This window comes from Acanthaster planci, linkage group LG17 (genome assembly GCF_054643075.1).
Source record: "Acanthaster planci isolate LZ-2023a linkage group LG17, COTS_SCS, whole genome shotgun sequence".
In the NCBI taxonomy this organism is placed as follows: domain Eukaryota; kingdom Metazoa; phylum Echinodermata; class Asteroidea; order Valvatida; family Acanthasteridae; genus Acanthaster; species Acanthaster planci.
This window is the reverse complement of record NC_141793.1, coordinates 10,014,000-10,037,999: the sequence shown is the minus strand read 5'-3', so window position 1 is coordinate 10,037,999 and position 24,000 is coordinate 10,014,000. Positions and strand designations below refer to the sequence as shown.

General features: G+C 41.1%; 1 protein-coding gene across 3 annotated transcripts; it reads left to right on the top strand.

The window, feature by feature from the left end:
* Positions 1–1,015: 1,015 nt before the first annotated feature.
* Positions 1,016–23,360, top strand: LOC110973416 (ras-related protein M-Ras-like). 3 transcript variants are annotated; one of them, XM_022224249.2, is made up of 6 exons: positions 1,016–1,193; positions 8,154–9,325; positions 14,072–14,225; positions 15,949–16,048; positions 16,840–16,922; positions 17,420–23,360. In XM_022224249.2, exons 2-6 carry the CDS (start codon positions 9,127–9,129, stop codon positions 17,502–17,504), a joined length of 621 nt encoding a protein of 206 aa, XP_022079941.1. In that variant the 5' UTR covers positions 1,016–1,193; positions 8,154–9,126; the 3' UTR covers positions 17,505–23,360. The 3 variants fall into 3 exon arrangements, with proteins under 3 accessions (XP_022079941.1, XP_022079938.1, XP_022079939.1); XM_022224246.2 differs by having other exon boundaries at positions 8,026–9,325; XM_022224247.2 differs by lacking the exon at positions 1,016–1,193 and adding an exon at positions 1,219–1,385 and having other exon boundaries at positions 8,026–9,325.
* The last annotated feature ends 640 nt before the right edge of the window (positions 23,361–24,000 follow it).

The following is a 24,000-nucleotide window of genomic DNA, read 5'->3' as shown; positions in this document are numbered from 1 at the left end:
TCGTCAAAATGTATGTTCATGTATAGCCGCTCTAGCAGTTAGAAATACGTTGATCCACACCTTTGATAATGTTCAATTAGGAGTACGACAGTACCAACTAATTCAGTTATCAACGGAATTATGTGTTGGTGAAAATTCCGGGGTATGAGGGGATATCCCCCCCCTGCATTTTGGACCAGGAGAATTACCAATACCATTACCCCCCCCCCCACACACACACACCCTCGTACCCATCCACTTTTCAAGTCACCGAGTATGCGCACCCCTTAGCATGCACCCCCCGCAGACACACACATGTCAAGATTCAAGAGTAAAGTCGAAGCGCTAGCGTCATTACTATAAGTCATTTTCGCCCAATTATCAGGGTCGGGGCGTTGCGCGTCGAAAAGGGGGCGGTCAGAACCAATTACGTTTTTGTTTACTTCTTTTCATTTTTGTTCTTTTCCCTCATGAGTAAATTGTGTGGCCCACCATTCCAAACCCAAACTGATGGCTCTTTAGCTATTTTCCGTCTGGAAACGACACTGGTACAATGCGAATTCCACAACTTTCACCGCCTGTACCTACCAAATGTTTCCGCAGACAAAATTTGCGCTGTATATGAATCGCTGTGAATTATGAACATTTACGGCAGAGGTGAGAAATTGTGGACCTTTATTTCATATCCTTAATTGATGCCGTAAACTATACGATCTTGTTGTGCTCAAATTGTTGGTCTACGGTTTTCCCCAAAATGTGCATTCAGGTATAGAGACTTAAAAATAAGTGTGTGTGTTTCCCTTGGCATTTTCTTGGCCTTCAACGCTTTCGTAGAGGCAAGTGTGTTCTTTTGCTCGTCGCCTTGCGCCCAAACAGAGTTTGGGCGGTGGTCGACGAGTAAGGGCCGTTGCCTTCTGGGCTTACGATCCGAGATGCTGGGCTGGCCACGCCCCCAGTGGCATTTTTTGGTGTAGCGCCCCCTTGTAGTGACTAGTCTGTCTGAGTTTCACTGGTCTGCAAACACGTTCACATGCGTTATGTGCGCCGGATGCCAGTTTGAACTGAGATTGATCGCATGGCGGATATGGCCGATGCGCTGGAGATCGTAGCAATTTTTGGCGTATTATTTCATCACAGTAACATTAACAGGTCCTGACACGTCTAGGGGAACAACGTACATGTGGCACGGGGTTTGGCATGGTTGGTAGCGAACGGTAAGTTGATGTCCAGTTTTCCTTTTGAGTTTTGCCTTTGGCGCGTGTTGTCCAGGTTGGCTGTGAACAGCAGGAGTCAACCCGAGCCGTGGTGATCCCGTTCAGTCCGGACGTGAACCAGGCAGGGCGATCCGCGCTTGTAAATTGCCTGCGCCAGGAAATGTGAAGGGGCATCAAGTTGTCCGTATACACGTACGTACATGTAGGCCTATAATATATCTTATGGAACTCTTTCCCAACATGAAAAGTCTCAGGTTTGTGCACAGGTGCATCAAGTGTTGTCCGTATTACATGTATACGTGGAACTTTCCGAATAGGGTTTGTTCACAGGCATGACAGTCGGACAGTGCTAGGTCACCCAGTTTGGGCCTACCGGCAATGACCGGTAGAAAGGGAAACAAGTCAATTCGTTCCACAGTGCCAGGTCAACTCGTGTCCGAGTTACGCATTAATCAACACCCAAGTCATTTTATACCATAGCCATCTCGTACCCGAGTCAATTCGTGCCCCAGTTAACACGAACATCATACATGTATCAACATTATGTATGGTCAACTTATGCCTAGCCTACATGACGTAGGCCTACGTCAACTCATACCCAACATAGTCATCCTAACCTGATCTGTTCAGGTTCATTAGGCCCTATATTGAGAAAGTTGTATAACTTTTTATTTGTACATTTCTGTTAATGTTACATCAACTTTAATTGTCAGGTTTTTTGAGGGGCTGCTGTTGTGCTGCTTGCTACATGATTGGAAAACTGTCCCAATGATAATTTAATACATGTAGCATTGTTGACTTCTATCTACATGTATCTAAAAAAAGAAAGAGTCCATATACATACAGTAATTTTCGGAATATAAGGCGCCTTGATTATAAGGCGCAGGGCAGAAAATCTTCAGATTAAGGTTCAAAGCGTAGCGTATAAGGCGCACCATCACACGCGTTGGTAGATCGTTGCAACATGAAAGACTACCGCAACGGCTCGCCAAAATGGAACGGCTACCAAACGTTTTCTTCCAAATGTACATGTACACAAGAAAAGGCTGAAATAACATTGTGAGTCTTGTGCCTGTACGTTAAAATAAGAATATCGCCAGATGCTCCATTGTTTATTATAAATCAACAAGGCATTTGTGACCTGTACGCTATTATATAACCCAGATAAAACTTTTGTCCGCCCATCGCTCCCTAGAGGCGACGGTGGCGGAATGGCAGTGTTGTGTAATAAAATATTCCTGCGACTGGGTAAATGCAGAAAAAATGTTCCTCCTCGCAAGTGGATTACCAGGAGAACGTTATAAGGTACTAAAAATTCACAAAAATGGTTGCATGAAGGACAAAATTCTTATAGATGTGGTAGATGTGAAAATTTCACAAGCAATAAACACAACAAAAACGAACAGACGCTCCACTGCAATTTGTGTGGTGTTTGACACATATACTTACGGTTCTGGTTGTGTGACTGGTTGTTGGTTGTCTGCTACTACTAGTGTCAGATCTATGGCTTTGCACGGTCACTAACGAAAAGAGCTTTCAGCTGCCTGACCGCCGGCCGCGTGCTGTATCGAACATGACTACCGCATCTTTCACGGTAAGGTCATGAAGGTCGAGCCCCGATTCCTTCAGGCCGGTTCCACCTTTCTGTTTTGATCAAGGCCTACGATGTTTCCAGGGAACGAGCGATTTTCATTCCCGAAGGATGCAAACTTTGTCAAAAATAGATTAGTGTTTCTACACATGAATCTCAAGTTTATTCTTCAAAGCTCAGCATATAAGCCGCCCAGATGACAAGCCGCTCCAACCATTTTCACGGGCAAAATCAATGTATAAGCCGTACCTTATATTCTGAAAATTGCAGTATATGTACACGTGTGTAGACAACACTAATTTTTCCTTAATTTAATGTTAACACAACCATCAGAAAGTGATAACGTGTCACAAAAAATGAAATTTAGCAGAAAAATTCTAAAGTACTGTACATGTACCGGTAACACTTAGAAAACACTTTTTTTTTTCAGATATGTCTCATCAGTTGTGCGCAGGGGCATCAAGTGTACATGTACATGTATAATATACATGTACATATATATATAGAACTCTTTCCCTAAAAAGTTTTATAACATGCTTTTAAGTTCAAGTCTCACCTGTCTTGTTGTAACTTTTGCATCTGTAAAAATGTCCAGTCGTCTGTATTGAAGAAATTAAAAAAGCATGAGCATCATTAATTTGATCTTGGTTTCAGTTTTCACAAAAGCTTCCTTTCCTGTCTTGAGTGACTTGTACACTACAAACTAGGCTTTAAGTCAATTTTTTGAACTATAAGCTGCTTGCTGCGATTTATGGCATGGCAGTGAAGGGATGCCCTAACTTGACAATGCCTCCCAGAGCTGACTGATGTCAGCCCCTTGTGAAAGGGTCTGCTTAGGTCAGAATTACAAAGAACCTGCCTGACGCGATGGCTAACAAAAGACTCCCCCATAAAAAATTCCCCAGATTAAAACAAAACAACTAAATGTCACAATGGATTAATTACACACACATAATTCCTTGAATTGCCATAATATGAGCATGCTTGACAGGAAATCGTGCCTACGATGAGCACATTTCATAGTCGCATTCAACTTAGTTAAACTACTAGTACCTGGTACATGAAATGAGTGTATTTAATGTGCATTTTGGTTCTACCTGAGTAAATTGATTAAATCCATTCTCCCCCACCAGAACAACCTTTATTCCTGTGAACCCACCCACGCACATTCCTCTGCCACCCGTTTCATTAGGCCACTAAAGACCACAAGTTCTGTACTTTCTGCTGTTAGAGAAGAGCTTTAAAAGAAACCCCTCAGAATTTCGCTGTGGCGTGAAATTGCATTCAGCGGGAGGGGGTTGACCCAGAAATAAGCAGAAAAGGAACTTGCTGTTTTGAAGAAAAGACTTGCGGGCTGGATGGAGCATATCCTGTATGGGCCTGCTTGTTGGGTTGTGTTGGGGCTCTGTTCAGAGTCAATGTTGTTTTCTTTGTGGGGGCAACTTCCTCTCTTATTTTTGGAGACGTTTTCGACCATGCATGTTAAATTTGTAAGCTCTGAGTAAATTGAATTTTTGTGCTTGCTTTGCCAACTTCCTGTTTTGACATGCTTTAAAAATTTACGGTGCCAAGCACATGAAAGTCATGTACACGTACATGTACGTACAAGTGTATGAACTGTACAGTGAACCACTACAGTCCTGTAACTCATTGGATACTCAATGCATACTCAATGCATGTTGTGTGTCCTAACCCTCATTTTGCAGGAGCAGGCCATTCAAAAGCAAATCTATTCTTCACCCTTTACCTAAATGTTGTTCTTTAACGTGTTAATGTTTGTTAATAATAATAATAAATTCAGCGCAGATTGTTCAACTTGTGTCATACTGTACATGTACTAGCAGTTGTTGTAGACTGTTGTTGGTTTCTGTCTGAAAGGATGTATACCATACACTGCATAGCAAAATTCAAGGAAGTCGCTCAATGCCGACGCCAGCTTAATACTGTGTACTTGTATGCTAGTTTTTCAGTGTAGGTTACCGGCATGACCTTCCTGTCATTAAGCTCATTGGCCAAGTGGTTACTTCCTTTCTAGAATGAAACCTGCCCTCAGGCTTCTGCCTGCGGAGTTAAGCCGGTACTCCGGAGAATTCTCCCTTCTCCCCCCTCCCCTCCCCGCAACAAAATTGACAGGAGTCCGAAAGAAATTTGCCTGTTATGTAAGCTTGTCTATGTCAACCTAGGGGTGTGTGTCAGATTCAGTTCAGAAGTGGACCCATAATGCCCTGATAACAAGGGTTTTTTTATGCAGCTGCCCAATTGTGGCCAATTTGATAAGGGAGTACAATGTACCCGTACATTACATGCACTGGGTACACACTACATGACTTACATGCACTGGGTACACACTACATGACTTACATGCACTGGGTACACACTACATGACGTCACTGCTGTGCTGATTTCGGCTATTACAAGAAAAAAATAGGTCAGTCTGTGTAAATGAATGTACATGTAACAAGTGTTTTGCAATGTACCGGTACATTGTACAGGTAAGACAAGATTTACATGTACATACATGTACTAGCACATGTGTATAGATTAGAAAAGACAAATTTGCATTTTATTTAAAGAAAATTTAATTTTACAGGTTAGAATGGGCAGATACAGTTGATCAGAAAACGAGAGCTTTTGATATGCACATCCTGTTGGTATGGTTGGTTTTTGAAGGATGTGATGAGACGTTAGACACTAACCTGTAAAGTTTGATTCCTAAAGGTTTCTTTTTTTCATTTGAAGATGAAATACTGGCCAGTAAAGTACCGGTAAAGCTACTTAAATTTTAAGGATTTTTCCATAAAAGGAAAAACAACTGTGGGGAGGGAAACATCGGTTCTTGACAAAAAGCAATTTCTTCGTCTTATTTTTGACACTTACTGGTATTTTTTTCTTGTCTTTGACCCGCTTTTGTGTGATAAAATCTAATATAGATGTGGTACAGTTTTACTCGTATGTTAACAGCCAAACAAGTATTAAAACACAGCGCAGTGCTTGACACATTTTTAATGGCACTTGAGTCTGCAGAGGTGTTCAATAAAGGTGGAGGGTTGCTCAGGGCACACTCTGAAGCGTGTCTGGTTTGCTTTCTTCTTGTATGATTTTCCAACAAAAATCTCAGGCACTCTGGCCCTTGTTGCACTGTTCTTAGCGTGGATACGTGTACATGTACACTTAGGTAGCCTCCCATCAACTGTACCTGGTACACTATCTACCGTACATTGTACATGTACATGTGTAAATGTATGTACCGGCACAGTACTTGGAAATACTAGAGTGCCAAGCTTCCTAATGTACATGTACATGTACAGTAGACTGCTGTGCTGTAAACAGGTAATTACAGGTTCCTAGTCTTTGAAGACTCTAGTCCTCAAAGGAGAGGTTCAAATTGCAGCACACACAGTGGAACAATTCATGAAAAAGGTGCTTGATTCAGTAGTTACTGGTCCACAGAAATTGAGAGAGAACAAAAAGCATGTTTATAAAATGATTTTTGTGTTATTGTAGACTGAAACTGCAGTGTACATGTACATTGTACGGCTACATACATGTACAGTACATGTACATGTATGCACATATACATGTATATACATGTACCACATCGTACAATGTATACAGCAGGGGCGAGATTTGTCAGGATTTTTCCTGATTTCAGGACTTTTTTAATCATCTGTTTCCTAATTTCAGGATGCTAACTATAGATTTAATTTGGTAAAAATCCTGAGTTTACGATTAAGGTGTATAAATACGCATGAAATGGTTATATTAAGGGGTTTCTTCAAGCAAACACAGATCTTGCATGTACAGTATGTACAATGTACATGTAACTACCATACACCACAGTGGGGCCCTTGAAACCTCTAGTGAGGATATTCTATTCTCCTTCAATCTTACCCCTGATACAGGTACCGGTACATGTATCCAGTCCATACTCGTACTGATATACGGGTAGTACCGTACATGTACCGGTACCAAGTTAGAGTGTACAGTACATTGTACATGTTTTTGTATTGTACATACATGTATTTTGGCAAACCATGGAAGCGCTTAAAAGTCCCATCCTATCTTCATGTACCATGTATATGTATGCAATACATGTTAGTAATTTTCATGTATCAGTTACCCATAATGTGTGAGGTTTAGGTTGTACACAATGTACATGTACGACAGGGGTACACGTACATGTACATACATGTAGGCCTACATGTACATTACATTCAAATTTACATGTAATTTACATGTATCATCACTTATACATGTACATTACATTCAAATTTACATGTATCATCACTTATCATCACTGACGCACCTGGACATGAAAAAGAGCAATGACAAGGTGAATTGTAATTTTCCATGTAACAAATACATGTACATGTAGAATGTGTACTGACTGGTAAATTTGGGCTCTAATTGACAGTGTGCATGATTGTGTTATTGTCTTGTGTCGACTCGACTGCATAAACATTGTACAATGAATGACCAATACCGCTTGCCTGTTGTGAAATACATGTACATGTATTAACACTAGTCATCAGCATCTGATCTTATGACTGCCAGACTTCATGGGGGGGTGGAGGCTGGATTGGGGCTGACTCCTGCAGCTGTCACAGAGCAGGCCAGATGATGGCAGACACCGATTACCATTTCCTGGAACCCAATACACTGATTGGACTACTGGCTCTGATGGCTATCGGATATTGCACTTTAAGTTTGATTGATTGGGTAGACTTTGTGGTTACTGGCTCTAGGGGAAAAAACATGAAATTGTCTTGAAATGAAAGGCTCCTGCTGTTAACATGGGTGAGATGTTTGTGTTGTAATGTACATGTACATACATGTACCAGTACAACATTTACAGTGTTGTACAAATTGGCAATTCCACGATTGGTTTTTGTTTCATTTTGGGATACACTGAACATTTTCAACAAGTGCTTTTTGGTTTTTTTTTTTGTTGCGTGTGCATCGTCATTTACACAAAAGTTCACATACATATACCGGGGTGCAAAGCAAAAACATCTTGAAGTCATGTACCTGTACATGTACCGGTACTTGTATGTAAATGAACCAGAGTGAACCGGTACGTGTACATATGTACTGCATGTTTTATCCCTTACTTGTACATGTGCATGTAAGCACTTTTAACAAAATACAACCTGCCCAGAAGCACCACAGTACTGCTGTGGATCTCAGTCTAAATTTATGTGCATTATAATTGCTATTCCCACTGGTTCTTTTCTTTTGCAGAGTGAGAGTGCCCACTTGAAGTCTTCCCCCCCCCTCCTTCTGTCAACAATCCCAATTTCCTGTGGCTACTATCCTACTGTAGTTGAAGCCAATAAAAGTAAAACAGCGATACCCTTTCACTTTTTCAGACCTGAACTCAAGTACTATATGTACATGTACATGTACTGGCAGGTTACAGTCTCCAGGGAAACACCTTTGCAGTTTGAGGCGGGCCTCCCAAAAGAGTAAATAACCGGATGTTTGTGTGCGATTCCAACTCAGAATCCCAGGGATTATTCACAAGGTGTCATCCAGCATAGAGAAAGTTGCAGCAGAGCGACCGGTGGGGAAAGAAAGACCGCAATCCATCCGCTTGATATGTGCACGCATAATTCCCCACCTCCGCAACTCGTGAATTTTTGATGCACTTCACGACGTGAGCACCAGAGACGGCAAGATGTCTCTGCTCGTCTGTCCGTCCATCTTAAGTGTGTAGTTTCCGGCCTGAGCTTCCTGCAAACGCGAGTGGGAAGCGTGGACAGCTTTCCCCCTCCCCCCAAGATGCTGATGAATATAAACTGATCTTCCGTGCATCCTAATCCAGTGAAATGAATTTGATCGTCTTTTCCGCTTGATATCAACATTATTAAGTGCCAACTGAATGTCTGCTCGCAAATGCACCCCCCTCCAGTGATTGGAAACATTGATGCTAGCCAAGCGCCTCAACTTTGCTTGGGAATACTGCATGAATCTCCCATTCACTGAGACACCTCCTGTTAAGGTCACCCATGCTTCCTTGGCTTAAAAAAAAAGACGACAGGCACTCCATCAAACGTCCAAACCGGTTGTCAGCAAAGAGACACTGATCGATGCCCCTCAGGAACTGGGCAAGTAAAAACTGGAGTTGACTGGAAACGTACTGTACATGTCATTTGGAAATTAGCCACCAAAGCAGTATTTCACATACGGATCCAACAGTCCATAACATTGTTTATTGAAAAAAGTCTTCATTCTTCATCCCCAAAAATTTGACTTCTCGGTAGTGTGCTTCAGTGCTGCTCATTGTGCGAGGACTTTCCCAAGAAAGGGAGACCAAGACGAAAAGAGATATTGACATAGAAAATGTCCAATGCACTGCAAGACATGTCCCGCGACAATCTCACGACGTACAAGTTGGTGGTTGTCGGGGACGGAGGCGTAGGGAAGAGCGCCATCACCATACAGTTCTTCCAGAAGATGTTTGTGGCCGACTACGACCCGACCATTGAAGACTCCTACATCCAGCACACGGAGATTGACGGGGAATGGTGCATTCTGGATGGTAAGGACTGTTTCTTTCTTTTTTCCTGTTTTATCTCACTTTTGAGGCAAGCCCATGATTTCACACATGTACACTGTACATGTACATTGCAGAAGCCCTCGAGTTATTTATGGATTTCAGGATTTCTCATTTCACTGTTGAGTTTTTTATGTTACTGGTCAGATTTGTTGTGTAAAAGAAAACATGGCATTACTGTACTGGTACCAGGTACAGGTGGGACAAAAAGTGACATTTCCGGGGATTTGCCTGCTATGGATTAACCTTAGCTCCCTTAGAGGCATTTTTCAAGAGCTTTACGGAATTTCTTTCAAATCCACCACTGTTCAGGAAGGTGGCACATTCTTCAGCTTTGGAGTCCCATAGAAAGCATACATGTATGGAGTACAAATGTGGGGACAGTGCTCAGCAAGTTCCCACAACTTCGTGGCATATTTGGCTAGCAATAAAAAACTTCCTCATAACACTTTGGTGTGTACCTGTGTACAGCCCTTATTTCCAGCTTGTGATTTGTTTCAGGTCTCCCTGAATTAGTGCATTGTTCTGGTTAAACCATAAAAGTACAGGTCAATGCCCCAGCAATAGTGAAATCCTGCTGAAACGGTCATACAGGTACATGTACATGGACTAAGTACATGTACAGTACATGTATCAAGGCCTTGCACAGAAAAAAGTAACAAAAATGGGTTCAGATGTTACATTGAGACTCTCCCAAGTCATCGGAGTAGAGGAATCAGTCAGAGCAAGATTCCCTTGGGGTACTGATACATGTACATGTACATGTGTGTGTGCCCAGAACAAAAGCGAATCTTTTCAAAAAGGCCTAAAATACCATTAAGTTCTACCGGTATACATTTACTCCAAATTTCCCCGCTAAAATTAATCTATTTTGTATTCTTTGTCCCTCTTTACCATTCCGAACAATTTAAAATCAATGTACATGTATTTCAAAATATCTAACTCATTTTGGTTTTTCCTTCCATCTTTCTCTAGTTTAAGTGTCAGGTGGTAAAATTCAATAGAAAAGCCTGAGGTGTTCACTAAAATCAGTGAGGTGGGCCGCTTCACACTTGAATGGGCATGGGAAACCCTGGGTGAGAGTCTCCATGGGAGATAAATTAAAGGGAAGCCACCATAAAAGAATTGTGCTCAGGACAGAAGCTTCTCTATTCTTCCCAATTTTTGCAGTGGAAGTGTGAGTGTGTTTGAAATCATCTTTGCATGAGAAGGGAGGGAGATCTCCAATGTATACATGTACATCATAGAGCCAATATTGAGAGCAACCCTGTCTAATCCTTTCATCAGATTCTCAGCTTGAAAACTTTGGGTTGGAAATTTCAACTTGCTGAGGTGACAATGAAGCCAGTGGCTCACCAAGGAATGACTCTGGAACAACTGGCTGGCATGTGGAAAGAAAATTTAAAGAAAATTTCCTTCTTTGACGAACATGCCATTTAACCATACACCAGGGTTTTCAATGTGCCTTGTGAACCTGTTGCCTCAAACAGCAGTGCACAATAGTACATGTAGCTTTGTACTGTGCCTCAATCATGTGACCCCCATGACTCCCAGTATTTATTCATTGTCAAATGGAAATCCAAACGAAGCCATCCCAAGAATCCTGCTAAAGCCGTCAGTGGCAAATTTCATGTTTTGTCCCAACACAAAACAATAGTAAACACAGCAAAAGAGGGCTGGACACATGTACTACGTAGTGTATTTACCGGTATGTACATGTTCATGTACATTTACATGTACATGTACACGTGGGTAGGAGTGCAAGCACAAACTTCAGAAAGCCTAGTCACATGTGTCAGTTGGCAGGGGGTAAAGATGATTAGAAAAGAAAAATTATGTTAGTTTAAAAAGTGGAGTTGTACATGTACATACCTTACATATACCGGTACATGTTGTATTCAAGGCTGTAATTGGGGAAAAGGGATGTTTACATGTACCTTGAAAACCCCAACCAACAGCACATTTCCCACCTGTTAAACTTCAAAACCAACAATGTTCTCCACACCCATTAAATTTGGAAAATCAATAGTGTTTTTAACTTGTTGAACTTTTAAAAATAAGTGTTCTCTCACAGGTTTGCTCAACAATGAAAACAGTCACATTTCTCTCAGTCATAGTTGCTTCTCAGTCTTAGTCGCTCCTTTTTCCACCTTTATTAAACAGCACCGGTACACTTGCCAGTTGCCCCTGGTGTGTCTTTGCCCTGGGGGTGGGGTTTCCTTGGTGTCGGGCTGTTTGTCAGCATTTCAAATTGCCTAACTTTCATTTTTCAGATGTACCTGTACATGTACTTTGCATATTGGAGATGTTAAGTTTAAGATGCTTTCCTCGTCAACATGAAACTCAAGCTGACCTGAACATTTGGGTGTTGGTCCACGGGGTCGGAACACGCCTAATGAATTGTACAATGGTGCGACTTGCGCATATTGCTGCCCCCAAACCAGATGTCTGGAATTAATTTCCTACGTGGGAAGAACAGACGTTCATGTAACACGTACATGTGTATGCAATCAGAAAAAGAAAAAAAAAATTGGGTAAGCTTCTTTCCTTATCAGGTCAGATTTCCTCTTGGAAACCAATCTTCCGGGAGGGATTACATTGTACATGTACATGTACGTTCAATCACACGCACATTTGTCAGTCTAGGTTTATGCATGTTCTTCATTTTGCAGCATGTACATGTACGTGAACATACACGTACTAGTAATGTATGTAAATTTGCATTCACTTTTTTGGTTACACAGTACTGTACAGTGCCTGGACATGTGCATCATGGACCCACGATGTTCCAGTACATGTGTTTGTACATGTACCGGTACTGTACATGTACATGTACCTGGGGCTGTACATCTGGTAAGCCTTCATGCATGTGCTGTAATTGATATGATGTTCAGTTACAGTATCTCATGGTTGTACCAAAACTGACAGCAGTGAGCTACTGGTACATATAGTTCGATATTTCAAAAATGGCAAGGTCGAACCATGGTTGCAAGGCATTGTACAGCAGGTATGGCTGCACTAATGGGATAGACCTCACGTGCACAGATTGACCTCAGATGTGCTTTATTTGAAATGTACGGCTGGCCTGCGCTGTCAAAAAAAACCAATTTTTCCAAACTGGTTCATTGCTGTCTGAGATTAAGGGCCAGCATTAAATTCCAAAGACTCCACATGACTGACTGTGACATGTCAGGAATTCATTTTTTGTCATGCCAGACTGGTTTGTCACAAAGCCTGTACAGTACATGTACATTATATTTACAGAAGGTTCTCTAACAGAAAGTACAGCGTAGTGCTTGGAGCTGCGGATGTATGCTAGGTACACTGGGTTAAAAAACACCCTCATGACTTACCGGTTCATTCTGCTGAACATTGTTATTATAAAAACTGTCCAAGTTACTGCTCATTACTCAACGGAGCATATTTCTAATAAGCACCATGCACATAAAACATAGGGTTCATTAACCCTAACACTCTTCAGTCCTGCACCTGTTGGAGGACTGAGGACTGTTAGGGTTAATATCTCTAAAAGGTGTGGAAGTGCTGTTCAAAAACACTGTGAAGAATGGAGTTTAAAAAATGATAGTCACAGGTTTAGCCATGGTTTTATCTGTATTAGTAAGAAAGAAAGATCTTTATTTATTATTCTTTCATTGATTGGATGTAGGCCTACTGGTTTTTGAGAACCTTACTGCCTTGCTTTAGTATTATGAGAAGATGAATTTTTTTCCAGTTTGCATGCACAACTGGCCAAGTGTGAGATATTCCAATTAAAAAATTAATTTGACAGAAATTCAGACGATAATTGAATTTTGCGGGCGGCCAGCACAGAGGCTCAACTCACCATGTACAAATTGGCTGGCTTCCTTGATTGCTTCATGCTGCACCACATTGGCCTTCCATTCAGCACACGTGCGTGCGTACAAGTCCATTCAGGTTTGCCGGATGTTTCATGGCCCAACGAGTCCCCCTGCCCCCACTGTCAGGATTTTTGCCCCGGGGTAGATCAAAGCAGCCAGGGGATTAATCAAGTTATTAGCAACACCTGTGGACACCGCTGAGGTCATAAACTGCTTTTTCCCCCCTCTGCAGTAATAAGGCTCAAGTTTCAGCTATAAAGTTACTGTACAAATATGTATGAAAGTATTTACATGTATGCAGAGAGACAGTTTCATGCAGGCATTTAAAAAGCCTACCAGTACATTCAGTCTGTAAGGTTTGAAAGTTTGTCATTTTAAAAAGAACCTGCTGTTTTTAACAAATGTACGCATTTCACCTACCAGTATGATATTGCAATTGAAATTTAACCTGTAAAGTAGGAATGAAAAATTCTCTTTGCACTTTTTGCTCTTCCCAGGGAATTCATTTTTCATTTCACAAACTGTGAAAAAGTTTCCCCAAGGTGGGGAAAGAGTTTCACATATTTCCACACAAGTACAGTGTGTAAGGAAGGATTTTCACTGATTTTGCCACAAGTGGCAAAACATTTACCAGTACATGTATTGTACATGTACCAGTATTTACAGTGTACACGAGTACAAACATGTACATCTACATGACGTGTGTATGCGTTTTCACACAAGTTGGAAATTATTTTTCCCCCTTGTGAATATGGCAGTAAATTCTTGTCACAAACATTCCCACTCCAATTCACAGTGTCACCTGTCACTTTGGAATGCAGTATAGTATAGTAGGTATAGTGTAACACTTTTTTTTTTCCTTTTTCACCAGTGCTGGACACTGCCGGACAAGAGGAATTCAGTGCCATGAGAGAGCAGTACATGAGGAAAGGTGACGGCTTTTTGATTGTCTACTCCGTCATTGATAAGGCCAGCTTTGAGAATACCAAGTCTTTCTACACGCAGATTCTCCGGGTCAAAGACAGGTACGCTTTACTGGGAGTTACAGTAGCCAGCCGGTTTGTTTCACACGGATCTGGATCGCAATCCAGAATCCGCCTGATGGATGGAGCGAACCAGCTTTGGGAAAACTGATTGAGATCAAGATTTGTATGAAACAAACCAGCCCAAAGGGGATGTCATTTTTGGAAGGAATGGTTCAGGACTTATCAAGATTTTACTGTACATGTATATACCACTACAGTAGCTGCATACAGTAATTACAGACTGGTGTGGAAAGTGAGAGCATGGTGATTCAGAACAGCAACATTTATGTGTACATGTACATATTTTTTACATGTATCAGGGATGTGAGAATTCAGCGTTTTAGCTGATTTCAGCTTTTTTTGTTTAGATGTTGACCCTGAATTTCAGCTTTTTTGTACACCTGGTCTGTACAAAAGTATAGGAACTGTTTATATTTCAGCTTTTTGCTAGGTTTCAGCTTTAATTTTAAGTGGCCACTCACACCCCTGATTTCTATGTATGTAACCATACAATTGGACATGTACACGTACATGGTACATGTATTAGGAAAAACTGCGCGCCCCAAAAATTCTAATACTCTCGAGGTGAAAAAGTCATGGTTGCTTAAGTAGGGCCCTGGGTCAAACTGCCAGTTACTGTATGTGGGTATGTGGCAAAATGTCACACCGATAAAAACAGCACGATTGTAGATCTCAGTCAGGGAAAAAGGTCACGTCAGATACATGTACATGTAAATGATGAGCTTGAAAAATCCTGAAGTTTCATTCGAGAGGATTCAGTCTTGCCTAGGGGCTTGTGAAGGACTTGTTATTCTCTTGGAGGGTTTTTTGGGGGGGTTGGCCATGCTGTTTTTGTTCTTTTCTTTAAATCAAGACCACTTTGCCTTAGACAAACATGTTAAATATCAAAGAGCACTGACTTGCAATGGGATTAAAATTTGTAGCCTCAAGGTGCAGTGCGTACTCAGGTATCAGGTCTTATTAACATGAGCAGATCAGTTCTTAACCAGAACTGTAAGTGCAGTGTTGTCAGGAAGTCATGATGCCAAAGGTTTGTACATGTAGATGGACAGTGTACCGAGTACATGTATATAACATTAAAGAGCTTTTATTGCAGTAACATGGCTTTTGGCAAAGCTACTCCTAAAGCCTTATTCTGAGTTTGAGACAGACAACATAACATGTACATGTACCGGTACATGTGGGGTACTAGGTATGTTCCAGGCTATTTTATTTGTACCAGTACATCTGCTGTACAGTACATGTGCATGTGGCTTAGGGGAGCCAATCCTCAAATTTCACCAAACCTTTCATTGAAATTTCATTTTTAAAGCAGTATTTTTCATTAAAGACCTTTTAGTACAATTTTTCAAAAAGGATCCTGTGGTACTGATGTGTGTACATGTACCTGGTACATGTACACAAATGTACAGGGCATGTATTGTACTGTACGTGCTCAACAGTACAAGTATCACATATACAAAGTACATGTTTGTTCTCTGACACAAGAGGGCATTGTGATTTGTAGAGGTACCGTACATGTGTACATGATGTACGTGTAAGATTGGGTTTACCGGTATCTTTAACCCTAACCTCAAAGGGTTAGTGTGAAATTTGAATTATAGAAAAATTGGAGGAATGAGGACTGTTAAGTTTACCTTTCATTGAAAAAAATGTCTTGTTTTGATTATCTGCATTGCATTGTTCTTACCTCCATCTTCAGGGATTCGTATCCCATGATTCTCGTCGCCAACAAAGTGGACCTGGTCCACCAACGGAAGGTGACAGAAGAGGAGGGCAAGGCATTAGCTGCAGAGTTAGGGGTGAGTTGAGAGGTCAGCAGGGTGATGAGCCTATTCAGTATTTCAACAGCATGTCCTCAAAAAGAAGCTTTTCGGTCATCTGAGGACTTCGAAGCACATGCACAAGTTAGAACTGGCATGATGTGAGGTGCCTTGTTTTGAATGACCTTCTTGTTTTTACATATCAAACTACATGTAGCTACAAAAAGTGTTGAATTACATTATCCTGTAAGCAATATTATGCATGTATATTATGTACATGTAAGCAAGTTCTTTACTCAAGTTAGACTCTGTATGCAGCAGTCTTAGTGCATGCCATCCTGGACATACATTGGCAAGCTTTGAGAAAGGCAAGCTAGGCATACATGTACCTGCTAACATTAAAAAGTCAGAAATCTGAAAACCCTTTTTACGAGCCCACAGCAAAACAAGCAGTTGCATAAGAGAAGCTGTTTACATACATGTACACACATACACATGTACCCCCCGGTATGTGCAACAACTGCCATTTTGACATACATGTAGAAAATAGTGCCCTCTTTTTTTGCAAATATGACCCTCTTTTTCCTGCAATAGCACCCTCTTTTGCCGGGACATTTTTCTTTTTATATGGAAATTTCAAATCTGAACAGACGATTGGCAGGTACATGTACAGTGTACAAGTCAGCGATATGAAGAAAAAATTCAACTTAGCATAGTTTGGATTGGACTTAAATAATTCAAATGTTGTACCAGTACAATAGTATGCGCTTCATCTTGTGTCAACACTCATCTGCATTCAAGTTTTGCGCTGTGACTTATGCTCTTTACAGAAGACGTCCTACATAGAGACAAGTGCCAAGGATCCGCCACAGAACATTGACAGGGCTTTCCATGAGGTCGTTCGGGTCATCAGGTACAAGAAAACAAAACCTGCACAGTATTTCAACGTTAACGATCCCAAACCAGCCAAACTCCAACAACAGAATTTTTTGAAATCTGTTAGGTCAGAGTCCAACTGTTTATATGTACAGTTTACCCTGTGGTGTTCAGTTAAGGACGTAGAAGGTTACTACCATACTAAATCACCCTAGGGAGGAAGGGTTGAAAGCATGCATTTCTTCCTCAGATCAGATGATTTCCTCCTTTTCAGTCTGTTGATGCATTCTCGACAAATTTATTCCAAGTTGGGGATTTTGTCTGAAAAATCTGACTTCTTCAAAATGTAAACCACCGAATGTAGAGCCTTCAGCTCCTTTAACTCCTTGGAACTGTTGGATTTATGCAAAATTTCTTACCACATCATTGGGTTTTTTTACACTCCAAGACAAAGTCACAGAACACTTGACCAGTCATGTTGTCATTAACTTTGGTTCTGTCTTTCTCGTTGTCACCTTGTCTTTTCCCTCTCAGGAGGCAACCTGTCGATCGAGATGCCAAGCGTCGCAGCCGGAGGGGTAAACGTGGCGCCAAGCAGCAGAATTGCGCCGTCTTGTGATTCCGCATTAAGCGCTTGGGGTAGGGGGTTGTTCCAGAAGAGGAGCCACAATACACAACAGCAGTGCCTGTGGTAGTGGAGGCTTTTTTAAAGATTTGCAGTAGTCATGATTAATGAGAGTCGCACCAGCGAAGTTGCCTGTGAGTCCGACCTAAGACGCCAGAGTCAGCGCACGCTTGTGGGAGGGAAAGGGACGTTGGATGATTACTATCAACAAAAAAACGCGGCCTTGTTTTTACTAAAAAAAAAGCTTTGTGTGTTATATTTGATATGGACCGTGTTCAACTCTGTCAGTGTAATAGGTGAGTTAATACTGAAGACACTGGTTGTCTTAGTGTGTGGCCGTGTTGCCTTGGAAATGTGTGATTCCCTGATGTTTTGGGGAATGGGGGAGAAGGGGCACCAGAGGGAAAAGGTAGAAGACACCCCACTTTATCTGTTGTTAGTGAAATGGTTGCTGGCAAACACATCTATTGACTAAAAAACGTTGCCTGCCATCAAAGAGAATGGTCCCTCAACAGTTTTGTGGCCCACTCCCCCTCCCGTTTTTGGTTTAGTCCAAGTGGCACCCTTGGATGAGGGATATCTGCACCACGAAATGCATTTGAAAAATCATTCAACCCTCAAGGGAGCTACTTCACTTACTTCCAAACCATTGCTTAGACTCTCCACTCTCCTCACAAAAAGTTAGAGTTGCATCAACTAAAAATAAGCCCCCCCCCAAAAAAAAGAATTAGATTTTAAGCCAGTGGTCTCTTTTTACGCCTTCCAGTTATCTCACACACTTTGCAATTTACATTATTACCATTCTTGTGTAGGATTGTTGATGCCTAGTTTAAGGCATGTTACTGTTCCCAATGCCACTCTCTCATCAATTCTACAATGCAACATTTCTGACATGTTAGTAAACCTTGCCCCAGATTACATGTACTTGTCATTCGTAGAAACTGCCACAACTTTGCACAGTGTTGTCAGAAGTCGTAATGCTCAAAAGAAAATTTCAGAATGCAGATGCAAAAAAAACAAACCTAAAAACGAAAGGGCTCATAGAGACACAGTTGTGTGAAATGTGTGTGCCATCGTTGGTGGTTGTGATTTCACTGCAAAAGAGAGTAATGCCTGCTCTAAAGTTTTTTGAAAACATTTTTTGTACTTGCAATTAAACTCCCCAGGTGGGAGATACATGTATTTTGTGGTTTCTGTAAAGAAAACAAAAGTAAGAATTTCAACTTCCATCGTTATTGTCTACATTTGTTACAGCCAGTAATTAATGCATGTATGTTATAAATGGGAAAGAAGTGTTATGTAAGGTGTACTTGTCGCTATGTTGTACATGTATCTGTAGTACACATACATTTACATGTACTATGATGTGTAATGTGTGTAACCGTGAAATCAATATTCAATGCATAAACGGTGGTATTGTTCAATTTTGTGAACCTTAGAGTGAATGCTGGGGCAACCTTTGTTATGTTGATAGAGGTTGAACAAAATAGCGGAGGAACAATACTCAAAGTTGTGGAGAGGGGCCATTTGTGAGACATCAGGCATTAACCATAATTGAAGGACCAACCAAATGTGTGAGGAGGTTCATTACCCCGAGGAAAAATAAGTGGTGGGCCGGTGGCCCCCTGCCTCCCCCCCCCAGGATCCTGAACTGAACGTGGTTCTGTTGTGTTATGTTAAAACTGCCAACAAACAGGGTTCTGCAATGGTTCAAAATAAAATATAATGTCACAGGTAAGCACCCTGTTACCAATTGATGAAGGTAAGTTGCACAAAAGTTCAACTGAAGTATTTTTCCCTCTGAAACTGCAAAATTAAACGACCATTACCCTCTGAAATGGCTCTGGAAAAAAAATTGAAAAAGAAAAACAAGGAAATAAAAAGGGAAAGAAATAGAGTGGAAAGGAAAGGGGATGAAAATCAACCCCCGTTGCTTCAGCATACCTCTGAATTGAAGGTCTTTTTTTTTAATATTTTTCCCACTTTTATGGGGGGCATGTGGCCTAGTGGTCAGAGTTTGTAGTTTCTGATCACAGGGTCGTGGGTTTGATTCCAGTTGGCGGCAGCATGTTGCGATCTTGGGCAAGTCACTTTACCCTTACTTCTCACATTGTGGTTTCCCGGCTGTATACACAGCTTTTCTCATTGCCTTTATATCTGTTATCAAGCAATCATATTCATTTACACATGTGTAGAATTTAATTCTTCAAAGACTGTAGCAAATTTTATAAAATGTAATAAAAATTGTATTCCCTCTGTATGTCTCTGTCGAGATGGTGCTCAGCAATGAACCACCATCAATGCATTCTTGGTGTATATATCCAGTTGTAAGGTGAAATCTGCCAAACTTTCCAAAATTTAGTGACAGATTTTTACATCAGACTCTCTAACTGCCTCGTGGGCTGCAGCAGACTGCACAAACTCTCTTCAGCTTTGGCTGTCACAATTTCTCAGACTTGGTAACTATAAGGTTTTGCTACAGAAACAATTCAATGTTATAGACAAATCCGAAAAGACGCCTTTCCTTTGGGGCCCTTGCATTGACCATTCCAGCATCTGTCCTTGAGCGTGCACTTTTACAACTTCGGTCACGACACCCTATTGGTCAGAGAGGAATGTAACGTGCGTACCAACTGCGTGCGAACAGGATGGCCCCGCAGTAAATGGCTTCTAATTCTTTTTGCTGGATTTTTCTCTGATACCAACTGATGAAATATGTTGGCTCTGTTGTAAAGTGGGATTTTCCAGTTTCTTTTAATATCTGGAGTTTACTTTTAAATGTGTTTTTGTGTATAAAAGTTGACATCGAGCACAAGAAAGGGATATGTAAGGGGTTGTTCAAACATGGAGACAAACACACCATAGACCCCATGCTGCCCTCTAAACCTCTGGCGATTATTTTTTACATATTTTATTTTCTTCCAATATCACCCCTGGAAAAGAAAACAGTTGTAAAAATGTGATGTATTTTACATTGTTGTCCATTTTGAAATGCAGGCCTCTTTTTGCTGCGTCCGTCTGAGAACAAAGGCCTCATTTCACAGCACTGTTCACCATGCACATGTCTCTGTCAAACTGACTGTGCGTGCAGCAAAGAGCATGTTTACTCTTAGAGTGATCGTAGAAGTAGGTTGAAATACCGTAGTTGCAGAAATCTACATTTACAAGACTTGTAGGGACTTCTGTTTTTAACAACTTGTCCTGGGTTTTTCAGTTCGTGTGTATGGCTGATTAAGCCTAGGAAGCTTAGCTCTTCCAAAAGTAAACTGCTTTAATAGCCAAATTACTGGAAAAAAAAGGTCCCATGACTCATTTTCACAGAGTGGGTTGCATTTGATTTTTATTAAACTCTTGTGATCCCAGAAGATCCCTTAGCAATGTTGAAATGTGTCACAATCGTTATCAATAAGTCATCAAACTAATTTTTATTCTGAATGATTTTTAACTTGCAACTCTGTTAAATGATGTACACGTACATGTATATATTGATAGCTTTGGTAGAACTAATGCACGTTGTTGGCAATCAGCAAAGAAGTTATTTTCACTTCCAGTTCGCAATGTTAGAATAATTAACAGGACAGCACAGTTGAGGGGACCTGTCAGGCAATCATCCCCTCAAATTATAATCTTTTCACAGGAGATAAATGTTTTATTTGCCACTGTCTTCAGGGTCAGTGTTGGAGTAAGTTCAGAGGCACATGAGATGCCATGTCTAAGATATTTGAAGTTGGTGCCCATCTACGAAAGGCGTCTCCGTCTGTGGGAGTGCTTGTTTGCACTATGTGGTGCACGCGGGGTGCATGTATGTACACGTAGGTCATAACTTCTCATGGAAGGTGAAATTATGACACAGGTTATTTCCTACCTATTTTCCCATTATGCCCAAACAAAAGTGGATGATGCTTGAAACATGGCAGCTCATAATCATGTACCTGTGTCTTGAATTTTCATTAGCCCAAAAATATCACATGACCATGTCATGTCACCTTCACCATTTGAGCTTAGGCCGTGTCCAAAACGGGCTTCCAGAGCTATGTACGGCTAGGTCTATTGTCTGCGCATCTTCACGCATTTCCAATGGAGCGAAGACCTAGACCTAGCTCTAGACAAGGGACTCGGATGCAGCCTTACATCATGATAATACAGACTAGTCCCCAACCCCCAACTCCAAACCCAAATGCAAGGGCTGCTAACCAGACTGTGGACATGCATTTGAACATGTACATTAACTTTCAGAAGAGATCCAATTCAGGGTCTTATACATGTGCATGTAGTTTGTTTGCCAGCATAGTGGAAAATTTGGGACCCAAGGAAAGACGGATTCCTCCAAGCAAGTGCTTACAGGGTAAGGGATCCATTGTACAGAGGTACCAAATATCATGCATCCAGGTACCATATAGGGAGCCTTGAAAGGTTAGAGCCCCCTCCTCCTAACTGCCTGGAACCAAAGACTAATTAGACCAAAAGTGAGGCTGCATGATTCAGTCGCATTATAAATGCGCACTCTTAAATTTTGCATTGGTATGCGAAAAGTGCATTGGAACTCTGAAAATATAATTTAGGTCGGATACCAATGCACACGAGGTGTACCGCCGTAAAAGTACAATATGGAGTTAATTAAACCATATGCAGAGTTCATGCAGTGCTTAACGATAGCCCATTGTAAGATGCTTTTTATGGAGATTCCAAGGTCAAATTCCTGCTTCATTTTTCCCCCTTCCATTTCAACTGAAAAGACAATTCAAAAAGAGATGACATTTGAGCAGACTTTACCCTACAGTTATGCGTACCTTTGGATTTCCTTGTGTGTACTTGAAACCAGCAAGGCTTGTCTTTTTCATGAATTAAAATTACGTAAATTAGTAGCTTATGCATGAAGCATTAGTTCGCACTTTGCAAGTGTAGTTTAGAGATACATGTATTATAGTTGCCCTGTCGTAAAGTACCGAGTATGTGCACTGTGGCTGTGGTTCGCTGGGCCACATTTTGTTCCCTGTTTATTAAAACAATTGCCCTGTTGATTTTAAATTTGCCATTGTGGTTTCCAACACCTGCATAAATCCCTGTCGTCATTGCTTTTCAGTGATTCATTCATTCCAAGGATGGGACAGCCATCCTGCTTAAAACTTGGTCTGTTCCACATGAAGCAAAACTTTCCATTCCCACCCACTCTCTAGAAAAATTTGAACCTGTAGGTGATGCTGAACTTTCTGTTCAGCTTCGAGGTGATTCCTAGCAGGCAGGGATTTTTTTGAATGCATTTATGAAACCAATCATGAATGCTTGACATCCATGCAGTGGGAAGAATTATTTTACAAGGTGATTGATGGAATGTTCTGTTGGCCCGTGAAATTGCTCTTACCATTACACTCCTCAACAGCGCTTGTATATTTTGACTAGAATTTTCACTGAGCTGCGCTAAGCAGATTATTGCATGCTGCTAAAAACAAGAAAAAGAAAAAAAGGGGATGGGAAGCAGTCAAAGGCAATTCCTTTACATGCCAGTTTGGCTGGTGACCTGGTTCAGCTTAGCAGATGGTTCCTGGGGCTTAGCTAAGGCCATGTCTGAAACGGGCTTCCAGTGCTACAGCTACGTCCATTGTCCCCTTGTCTGGGTGCAGACCTAGACCTACATGTAGCTCTTGACAACAGACTCGGGTGCAGATTAATTTTGACATTGGCAGCCCGATGCTGCAGGCCCCAGACACCTCACAAAGTACATTCTGAAATGTAATGTTCAGTATGATCATCAATGCGTATTTAATTTGAACGTTAATTTGTATATTGTATTCTGCGTATATTTGAAATAAATGTTACAAGATTTTGTAAACAAATTCTGCAAGAACCTTATTTGACCGTATGTGAAAGAATTCTTGCCTGTTGTCTTTGAATGTCTGACAGAGTTCTTAAGGAGACCATGTAATATAATTATTTGATGACGGCCCTTAAAAGCACACCTTTGTGTTTCAATTAATCGTTGTTTCTGTATTTCACCTTTTTGATCTGTATTTTGGAACCTTTTGATTTTTATGCTAATGCAAACATGCATATTCATGAATATCAGTACTGATGTCATTCAGGGCACTGAACCTCTCTATGTTCCATTCATTTGTGTGGAGAAAAGAAACCCTAATGGATTTGCATGTATAGTCTATTACCTACATTCTATGCAAATTACAATACATATGCATTATTTCCTAGTCCATTACTTCCATTTGCTAACTTCTAGATGACCAGTAGTGCGCCCTCACTCACTCAACTCAAGCAGAGGCGGCCACCATGTTCTTCCTCTTTTTCTAAGCGGCATTACTATCTGACGTGTTTTAGTGCGGCTGCGAAATTTTCAAGAGTTTTTCCTTCACTACTTTGTGTTTCGGTGTCATTTCTCGATCACCTCATTTGCTTGTTCTTTCTCATTCTTGTGAATGCCAGACTCTTACTTTTTCCCTTGTTAATACATATATTTTGTCGTTCTTTTCTCAGTCTTGTG

Excerpts from the sequence above, each read along its gene's own strand:
- LOC110973416 (XM_022224249.2), top strand. The coding sequence starts at position 9,127 with ATGTCCAATGCACTGCAAGACATGTCCCGCGACAATCTCACGACGTAC. Across the intron at positions 9,326-14,071 it reads GGAATGGTGCATTCTGGATG|TGCTGGACACTGCCGGACAA; the intron begins GTAAGGACTGTT and ends CTTTTTCACCAG. Across the intron at positions 14,226-15,948 it reads ATTCTCCGGGTCAAAGACAG|GGATTCGTATCCCATGATTC; the intron begins GTACGCTTTACT and ends CTCCATCTTCAG.